The sequence below is a fragment of the Micromesistius poutassou genome, assembly GCF_964030765.1.
Source record: "Micromesistius poutassou genome assembly, contig: SCAFFOLD_6310, whole genome shotgun sequence".
Classification (NCBI taxonomy): Eukaryota; Metazoa; Chordata; class Actinopteri; order Gadiformes; family Gadidae; genus Micromesistius; species Micromesistius poutassou.
In genome coordinates this window covers 44-10,831 of record NW_028179910.1, presented here as the reverse complement: position 1 = coordinate 10,831, position 10,788 = coordinate 44, and the positions used below count along the sequence as shown (strand labels likewise).

The 10,788-nt window shown below is 48.0% G+C and overlaps 1 protein-coding gene across 1 annotated transcript; it reads left to right on the top strand.

The window, feature by feature from the left end:
• Positions 1 to 296: 296 nt before the first annotated feature.
• LOC311371291 (uncharacterized protein) lies at positions 297 to 10,512 on the top strand (the record flags this gene model as incomplete). Its single annotated transcript, XM_084489449.1, has 16 exons — positions 297 to 332; positions 633 to 669; positions 1,442 to 1,483; positions 1,887 to 1,976; positions 2,334 to 2,387; positions 2,863 to 2,925; positions 3,022 to 3,066; positions 3,576 to 3,629; positions 3,875 to 3,944; positions 4,100 to 4,210; positions 4,473 to 4,724; positions 5,368 to 5,525; positions 6,123 to 6,305; positions 6,711 to 6,894; positions 9,959 to 10,030; positions 10,405 to 10,512. Coding segments are annotated over 16 exons (1,559 nt in total), but the record flags the coding sequence as incomplete, so codon positions are not given.
• Between the last annotated feature and the right edge of the window lie 276 nt (positions 10,513 to 10,788).

Below are 10,788 nucleotides of genomic sequence, written 5' to 3'. Positions count from 1 at the left end.
AAATCAATTCCTCGCTGTAATATGTCATGATGAATGATGTAAAGTCTCTCTCTCTCTCTCTCTCTCTCTCTCTCTCCCTCGCCCTCTCTCAGGGCCCATACGGTCCGAAGGGTCAGAAAGGGGAGCCCATCTTTGTTTCCGAGAACGGAGTGGTAAGATGTCTGTTTTTTTTTTGTCTAGGTTATATTTAAACATCGAGCTTTAACAAAGGAGCGAATGTCCTTCTTGGTTTGATGTCGATGATGTGGTTGTTGTTGTTGTCGTGTCTGATTGTGTTTGTTTGTGTTTCGTTCCAGAGTCTTCCCGGTTTGCCCGGACTGGACGGTCGACCCGTAAGACGTTTTAGACTTCTTTTTTTTTCCCCGCGCAATAATACACGACGAAGCATTCCTTCCATGACATGTTACACATATATCAGAGTGTCAGAAGACGGCGATGTCACTAGTAACCATGCCGACGCTGCGTTTTTTCCCCCCACCAGGGTCCGAGCGGTCCCGACGGCCCGGCGGGCTTGGTCGGGCCCAGCGGTCCCGACGGATACTCGGTGAGTAGCCGTCCGTGTGTTCCTCCTCATCCTCTGGTCCTGTGGCTCTCTCCCTGACTCTGTCCCTTGTGCTCTCTCCCTTCCCCAGGGACCCCCCAGGTCTTCCCGGACCCCCTGGTCCCATGGTGAGTACTGACCCGGACCGGTCCCGGACTGGAGCCGGGGGGGGGGGGGTGGACCCGGAGCACAGCGTAGCTTAGCATTGTGCCAATAAAGAACATCTAATCTTACTATTGTGTTATTGCATTGTAGTGTAGCGTAGCACGGCATAGTCTCTTGTTGTGAAGCTTAGTTTACACACACACACACACACAATATATGCTATGCTATGCATAGCATATATTCGCCTATTTTAACGTAGTTTATTATTGTGTAGCGTAGGGGAGCCTTTTTGAGCATCAGATAGCATATTGAAGGGTGTCTTGCCTTAGTGTTGTGTATTTGGGCATAACGTAGCATACCATAGTGTAGCAGAAAGGACAAGACAAGACATTCAGGGCCTAGCTTAGCCTGAAGTGTTATTGGAGAAGACATAATGTGGCGCTACAGGGTTTTAACTGTACTGGGAGGTAGAAGGTGACTCTTGCTTATTGATAGTTGCTGTTGCACCTGTTCACCACCAGGGTGTGCTGTTGCTCTGCTCTGTTCAAATCGTTGTTCACATTTGTTAGTGTTACAATTATAATCTCTTTCACCTCCAAATATATACAGTAGTAATAATATGAGTATCAGATCTATTGTTATTTTACTTTTTATTAGATAATTATATTAATTTTATGGTACTGATTGCACGTTTAAAGTTTGAATGACTTATGCCCGCAAAGTATTAGTAGCTGTAATGGTAGTAGTTAGAACTGAATGAATTGTGGTTTGTTGCTAACTGTTGTTGTTTAACAGGGAAGTCACAGTGTTGGTTTACAAGGAGAGAGAGGAGACAAGGTAAACACACACACACACGCACACGCACACACACACACACACACACACACACGTAGAGTGCCACCATGTTTATGAGTTTATGGTTTCGCGAGATTTGAATGTGAATATATACACGATAGGATGAATATTTATACACACACACACACATATATATATATAGACTCATCATTCACAATACGATATATGTGTACTGTTCTACAGCTCTACTTCCCCTTCTTACTTAATCATTTATATATTTGACCTTTTCATAGCGTTCAATCGTCTCTGTGTCCTCCTCTTCTTCTTCGCTCGTGCTCCATCTCCCTCAACTCTCACCTTGTTCCACTTCCTGGTTCCCGCCCCCCTCTGCCTGTGTTCCCCCTCTCGATTGGCTGATTGCGGTGTGTGTGTTTTGTGTGTCCAGGGAGACTTGGGTCTGCCCGGGCCCAGCGGTACCCACGGCGACGGCTCTCAGATGGGAGGAGGGATTCTCACCATCTACAAAGGAGCTCAGGTAACTGCGAGGAGAGGGGGGGGGGGCGGCTGCCCACGTGCCCTTGGGCAGGTGGGGGCACAGTAGGAGAGAGAAAGACCTTAGACACACCCCGCGTGGCGTACACATGCCAGTTCATCGTCACACACTCACACACAGACAGACACACACAAATACACATCAACATTGTTTCATCTTCATCAGTCAAGTTGCGTTATTGGCATACAATTTTCACTGCAGAAACTTCTATGCTGTCGCTGCAATGAAATGTAACTCCAATCAAATTATAATCTCTCTCTCTCTCTCTCTCTCTCTCTCTCTCTCTCTCTCTCTCTCTCCCTCTCTCCCTCTCTCTCTCTTTCTCTCTCTCTCTTTCAGGGCGATCCAGGTTATAAAGGTGGCCGTGGGTATCCAGGGAGAGCAGGTGCCCCCGTACGTGTTCTTAACATCACTTTGTTTTTAACATCAATCGTTCAGCCTAGGTGGACTGGTCACCGGAAGGTTGCTAGTTCGCTCCCTGGCTCCTCCTCACTGAGTGTCGAGGTGTCCCTGAGCGAGACACCTCCCCCTAACTGCTCCCGACCAGCGCACTGTTGCCTTGCATGACTGACGCCGCTGTCGGTGTGTGAATGGGTGTATTAGTGGGTGAATGCTAGGCCATATTGTAAAGAGCTTTCAGTGGCTATTGGTTAGAGAAGCGCAATATAAATGCCTTCCATTTATAAAGAAATGCAATCCATTTATGTAATGGAGGTATCATGGTTTCCAAAGTAAAAGTCCTGCTGTGATTTCACTCATCAGCCTTTAGGACTTTAACCTTGGAAACCGGAGAGTTCAGGTGTGGTCAGAGGACGTCCGCGGTGGTCAGAGCGTTTCCTGTGTGTTTCTGACGTTTGGATGTCTTCAGGGCCCGTTTACCTTTCCGGGGGAGATCGGGGAGAAGGGAATTCCTGGATACCCGGGCGGACGGGTAAAGACTTACAAACGTACAAATAAAAGGAACTAAATGAACACACTTTGTTTCAAAGGCTTTGTAAACTAAACGTGTGCCTGTGCCTCCCAACAGGGACCTCCCGGTTTCAACGGCCCGCCTGGTGGAGTTGGACAGCAGGTAAACTGTGGAGAAACACATACAACTACAAATGATCAACATAAAAGTACAAACGAATCAGGAATGGAGTTAATTGTTGAATGAAGTTAAATCAATAAGTATACATATTCTTTTTTATTCTATTGGGAATTTATTCACAATTGATTATGTGTTATATCCACTCCATTTATTGTATTTTATTTATATTTAATATTATATATTGTTATATGTGCTACTGTTAAGTACCCATCTAATCTACATTTTAATCCGAAGCGATTTACATTAAGTATTCTACCATGAAGATACAACCCAGAAATACAAGAATAACGCGAGTACATACAATTAAACAAATAAGCACCTGCTTCAAGTGCTACGTCTTAGAAAAATAGAGACAGAACCTAAAAGGGTAGAAGAGATAGCATCTAAATGATATAATTATAATATAGTCACATTTTATATAGAAGGGGATACACAGGTGAGTTTAATAATAACACTTCATTGACTCTTAATGCTTGTTATTCTCCACTCAGGGATACAGAGGACACAATGGTCAACCAGGGCAGCCCGGATACATAGGACCCAAGGTGATCATTATTTGCGGCATGCCTGCAGTACCTCAGTTTCACCACCAGATGACAGTAATGTCGTTTACGTTATTTTGTTGGCAACTCATTTTGGACCGAGTTGTTTTGAAGGCTTTTGCTTCTTAATTAAATTACTTTAAACACACTGGAGGGTGTTGGGTGACTTGTAAACTTTCTGTCGTTGACTGGTGTGTGTGCGTTGCTATGGCATGATGGTGTTGCTGACCGTCTTCTTTCGTTGCCAGGGCGACCAAGGAGACACAGGACCACCAGGACCACCGACCTACACCAGCAGTAACGGGGCTTCAGTTCAAGGTGTGTGTGTGTGTGTGTGTGTGTGCGCACACACACACACACACACTCACAAACAAACAAACACAGACACACACATACTCCCTTTTGCTACCTTTTTTTCTGGATGTATTCTATTTCCTGTTCCTCACTTCCTGCCCTCCTCTGATTGGCTGCAGGCTCACCAGGTGACCCCGGTTCGGATGGCTATCCCGGTCCCCGTGGCGACCAGGGACCCCCTGGTTACCCCGGACCCCCTGGAATATCAGGAACCAGCGGCTTTGGAACAGGTATAACACACACACACGCACGCACACACGCACACACGCACACGCACACACGCATGCAGGCACGCACACAGGCACGGACGCACACACACACACACCCACACACCCACACACACACACACACCCACACACACACACACACACACACACACACACACACACACACACACACACATGCTGAATAAACTGAATAAATCTATTCACCGCCATTCGATCAGTCCGTCAATAACCCGTTAATCCATTGACCTCCTCCTGTCAATCTCAGATCGTCCCGGGTTACCGGGCTTCCCCGGGACCCCGGGCCCCAAGGGGGAGAGAGGTAACCCCGGGAGACCGTCCTACAGCCCCGAGGGTCGGCCGGGGACTCCAGGGCTACAGGGACTGCAGGGACTGCAGGGACCCCCCGGGCGCCCCGCGACTGCCACTTCAGATCCTTACTCCGGGGCGATTCCCGGGACCCCTGGACAGGACGGAGCCCGGGGCCCCCCTGGTGGGACTGGCTACAGAGGACACAAAGGTACACACACACACACACACACACACACACACACACACACACACATACGCAAACATAAAGACACACACACACACACACACACACACACACATACATACACGTACGCACACACAAACAGTATATTCCAGTTCCCGCTTATCTAACTCACATGATTCTAATCTCCATCTTTCACTTTTCATCCCTCTGTCAACTCTCTCCTCTCCCTATGTCGTTACCCTCCTCTCCTGTCATCCCTCTCTCCCTCATCACTCCCCCCCTCCGTCATCCCCCTATCGTCCTCTCGCTCATCTCTCTCCTATCCCGCTTTCCTCTTTGCACTCCTCCCTCACCCCTCCCTCCCATCCCTCTTCTCTCCTCCCCCTCTCCTCTCCTCTCATCCCTCTCCTCTCCTCTACTCTCCTCCCCTCTCGCCTCCCCCTCTCCTCTCTCCATCCCCTCTCTCCTCCCTTCTCTCCTCCCCTCTTGCCTCCCCCTCTCCTCTCCTCCCATCCCTCTCCTCTCCTCTACTCTCCTCCCCTCTTCTCCCATCCCTCTCCTCTCCTCTCTCCTCCCCCTCTCCTCTCCTCCCATCCCTCTCCTCTCCTCTACTCTCCTCTCCTCTCTCCTCCCTCCTCCCTCCTCCCTCCTCCCTCCCCTCCCCTAGGAGAGAATGGAGACTGTGCGTGTCTGGGCGGGGGCCCCAGGGGGTTCCCAGGGTTACCGGGCCCCGCCGGACCCGACGGGATCCCCGGCGGGTACGGGCGGAAGGGGGAGGGGGGAGACCCCGGTACCCCTGGATACACAAATACCGTCGGACCACCGGTGAGGAGAGGAGAAGAAGAGACACACACTCTCTCTCTCTCTCTCTCTCTCTCTCTCTCTCTCTCTCTCTCTCTCTCTCTCTCTCTCTCTCGCTCTCTCTCTCTCTCTCTTTCTTTCTTTCTTTCTCTCTCGCTCTCTCTCTCGTTCTAGTTCAGTTCAGATCAGTGTGCTCTGTCTCTATCACTCTCCCTCTCTCCCTCTCTGTCTGTATGTGTTTCTCTCTCTCTTTCACTTTCTATCTCTCGCTCTCTCCCTCTCTCTCTCTCGCTCTCTCTCTCTCTATATATATATATATATATATATATATCTTGACCTGTCTGTTGCTCTCGCTCTTGAACCGAAGATGTCTCTCTCTCTGCAGTATTATTGTACAAGCATAAATCGTATTCCACATTTTGAATATGATTTTCTCGACACCATCTTTCACTACAAATCTGGGGCTGACGGGGCTAGGTGCCCGGAGGTTGAACGTCTGATTCAATATGTCATTTATTACATCACACATACAGCGTATCATCTATCTGAACCGGCAGTGGACGCCCTGCAGGGGGAGACCCTGGGCTTGGTCTTTAAGAGGAGGCTTGTTTTGTTGTGCAGGGCCGTCCGGGCGAGCGGGGCTTCTTCGGCCGTAAGGGAGAGAAGGGAGAGCCCTCCTACGGCTCCTTTGGTCTGGGGGGCAAGGGGGAGCTGGGCTCCACCGGACCCCGGGGACACCCTGGGGAGATGGGTCAGCCCGGGAGAGATGGACAGCCCGGCTTCCCCGGGCCCCCGGGTCTACCGGTGAGTGCACACACACACACACACACACGACACTAATGTACACACACACTGACACACACACACACACTCATGCATTCACGAAACACACGCACAACACACACACACAGGCACACACACACACACACACACATACACACACTCATGCATTCATAAAACACACACACACACACACACACACACACACACACACACACACACACACGTACAAGTACACACGCATGCACAAAACACACTTGTTTAGATAAACAACGCATGCATTGCATACACACCCACCCACCCACCCACCCACACACACACACACCCACACACACACACCCACACACACACACACACACACACACGCACACACACACGCACACTTTCAGCTGAATGCCGACTCACGCGTCCCGCCCTCCCCGTTGCCAGGGCGACGGCGGCTACGGAACCCTCGGGGAGAAGGGCTTCCCCGGGTTCTCCGGGTCGAAGGGCCCGCCGGGGCGCGCCGGAGAGCCGGGTCCCGGGTACGGGGGCGCGCCCGGCCTGAGAGGGGCCGCCGGAGAACCCGGTTACGCCGGGTTACCGGGACAACCGGGTCAACCCGGACCGCCAGGTATGAGACGAGAGGAGGGGAGTGGTGTGTGTGTGTGTGTGTGTGTGTGTGTGTATGTGTGTGTGTGCGTGCGCGTGTGTTTGTTTGTATGTGTGTGTGTGTGTGTGTGTGTGTGTTCCAAGCAGGTGTGAATAAAAGAAAAAAAAAACGGAAAGACACGAACTTCGTGACACCCCTCCATCTAATTTGCATATCGCCCTAGCTATTGTAGATAGAGATATTGCCGTCGCAATATCATCCTTACATTCTCACCGTTCGTCACCACCAAGCGCACCTTGCGCCCCCCCCCGACTCCCCCCCCCCCTCCTCCTTCTTCTGCAAGACGCCATGTGACAGGAAACAGCGCTGCTCACTTCCTGTCCCTGCCCTGCAGCCGCATAATTGACCTATAAGATTAATGGTTTCCATTAATGCGCTTGAACGCTGTCTTTTACAGCTCATAACAATCCACCAGCTGCCTAATTGACTGATTGCTTCATGGATTTGATTGGTTGATTGGTTGATTGATGCGTTATGACTGAGTGCATCTTGGAAGTGCTGTAATTTTGAAACTGGATTTGTGCCTCTTCAGTCTTTGAGAAAAGCAAGCTTAGTATTAGTAATAAAAAGCCTTATCTATGCTATATTTGAATACCAACTCTTAATACTGGAGTGAATACTGGATTTTCTTACCTATGGATTTCAGCATTGAAATTGTGAGCCTTGCTTCCCTGGAGACTGAAAAACACAAAACCAGTCTGTATGAATGCGTGCCATCGTAGCATCGATGCATATATGCCTGAACATCATTTTACTTTTAATAAGACGGTTATTCTCCTTCACGGAAACTTGGAGAGAGTGAGGGGAAAGGGCTATTAACCGGTGTGTTTAGCGCCGTCCATTTCAAAGAGTCACGTGTCACTCTTCTGACCAATGGGAACCAGCACAACTGATGTCACTGGTTTGAGAAGCCAGTGACATCACTTGGCACCATTCCAGCCAATCAGAGAGCGCCCTTGTTGATAACGGGTGTTCCACATAGATGGCGCTGTTCCTGTGGTTGGATTTCTTTCGTGTACTCTTTTTAATGCGGTGATAAGCTTTTTCGATTGGGTGAATTGATTATCATAAAAATTACAATAATTCATAGTAACAAGAGGGTCAGCCTTTCTCTCTCTCTCTCCTCTTCTTCTCGTCGACGAGGATAACCCATACAAGCACTTCTGTAATAAAGCAGCTTTTCTTAAACTGCTTTTGCCTTAACTGAATGAGCGTCTGTAGTGATTTCATCTCAATGCTGATTTGCTGACAACTGTTAACTGATTTCTTTTTTTTTTATGCTTGTTTGGCCTATTGACGCTGAATGGCCTGTTTGCTGCCTTTCTCTTTATCTCTCTGTCTCTCTCTCTCTCTCTCTCTCTCTCTCTCGCTCTCTCTCTCTCTCTCTCTCTCTCTCTCTCTCTCTCACTCACTGTATCTCTCAATCTATCTGTCTCTCTCTCGCACTCTCTCTCTCTATCTCTCTCTCTCTCTCTCTCTCTCTCACTGTATCTCTCAATCTATCTGTCTCTCTCTCGCACTCTCTCTCTATCTCTCTCTCTCTCTCTCTCTCTCTCTCACTGTATCTCTCAATCTATGTCTCTCTCTCTCTCTCTCTCTCTCTCTCTCTCTCTCTCTCTCTCTCCCACTCTCTCTCTCTGTTCTTCCTCGCTCTCTCTCTACTGACCTCCCTGTGCATGTGTACCCGTCCAGGAGAAAACGGCTGTGCAGATGTAACTGACGGAACGGGTGGGTAAACGAAAAAAGTTTTTTGTCGACCGCCCAGCAACAACAGACAAAAAGAAGCCCGTGAAATGGCTCCTGGAGTTCTCTGTGAGCCCCGAGTACAAACAGACAGAGACAAGTTCCAGCGAGACTAAAATGTCAGCTACCCCAGTGCAGTTCAGGCTCTTTCACCAGCTTTATGACATGCTATAGATATGTCAGTAAAAAACACATGAATGGTAAAAAGCTTAATGAGAAAACATTGATAAAACCAACAAACTTTAAGCCATCAGACTATTTTGACTCAAGGTAGTTTGTCCTAATACATTTTTTATAAAATTGTAGACTGTCTTTTGAAGACTATTAACATATACAGTAAACAGCTGTTGGCACTTCCCGGAAGTAAAAGATGATGGGGAATGTAGTCTTATGACAACTGTCAATCATTTATTCATGATTTAACCAATGGAAGAGTCTTACCTGCTCCCCGGGGATTCCATTTGGGCGGAATCACTTTATGATTGACAGAAGATCTCGTAGAAACGTAAAAGGTTCCTCTAGGTTGTTGTCCAGATGCAAAATGGTTGGCCTTCTCCCTCATCCAATCAGAGCTGCTTAAACCTGCCGCATGTTTCTTTTTTTTTTTTAATAAAAGCTCTGCTTCAAGTGCTTTAACCAATGATGTCTGGTGGGTGGGGCTAACAAAAATAATCCACAGACTCTCTACATGTAATATTTAATATTCTACCATAACATTGTGCTTTGAGAACCACCTGTAACTGATAAAATAAATACTAACTACATTTAACCGACAAAAATAACATTCTCATAACTAAAATAGAGCTAACCCCCCAAAACAAAGAATAATACAATGCAGTATGACTGAGTGCAATCGACAATCACAGGTGTCAAAAATATATATCTTCCAAATAAATATTTATGCCCAACCGTCTAAATGAAGAAGATGAATGTGTGATTATTATATTTTTTGGTATGGAGAATAAACTTTTGACTGTTTGTAGTTTAAAATTGAAAAGTAATGACATGATAAGTTAACCATAACCTTGTATTGCTATGTTAGCACAGCATGTATACCTGTGTGCACCTTAGCAGATAATCGGTGTATTTCTGAGAGTTTGGTTTGGTGTACAGTGAGCGAGAGGTGGGTGGACTCATAATAAACATCTCATCCTCGGCCTAGGAACCTACGACCTCCTTAGTGATATTTGTTCTACATCTAGTCGAACCCATTATGCTGTAGTCGTCTTGTTAGCGTGTTTGGTGGCTAACCCCCTGCTAACCTGAATGTGACCGCTACCAGGACAAACGCTACCCTGCCGTCTCCCCGGAGATGACGGCAACCCCGGTTACCCTGGATCACCCGGGCGGCCAGGTAAGACCCCCTAACCAGCAGGTTCCTGGTTTGATCCCCAATGTTCAAAGTCTACCTGTAAGCACTCTTGAAATGACCCCTTAAGGAATGCTCCTTAAGGCAAGGCAAGGCCTTGAAAAACTTTATTTATACAGCACTTTGCATACACGAGGCAGACTCCAAGTCCCTCACATACAATAAAATAATAATAATAAAATAAGTCTGCTCCTTAATGACGTGTCTGTACTGTCTAACCACTATACCTGTTCATAACGATGATTACAAAGTAGGAGAAGGTTTCAGAGAGCTCCAGAAGGTTCTAGATGGTCTAGATGGTTCTAGTCCTAGAGCGGTTTGTTAAGATGACTTTGTGTCTCCCCCCCCCTCCCCACCAGGTCCTAAAGGCCTTCCCGGGTTCTCCGGCAACTCTGGACGTCCGGGTTTCGACGGGAGCAAGGGCGAGAGAGGAGACCCCGGCTTTGGAGGTCAACCCGGACCCCAAGGTGGGTCCCTGCACAGCGAGCCTGAGGGGAGATAGAGCAGAGGGACGACGGGGACGCGCTGGGGGTCCTCTCGTCTCGCTGGTCGAGGCTCAGGATCTGACACTTTGTGTAAAGCGTCGTCCTGAGGAACTGTCCGTGGTCCTGAAGCCGTTTCAATAGCAAAGTTTTGATTTCATATTTGTTTTGGTTTCATATTTGTTTTTGGGGGGTGTTTTTTCATATCTAGGCTTGAATGGCAGACCAATAATCGTTTAGTTTTCAGTTTGGCTTAACTTT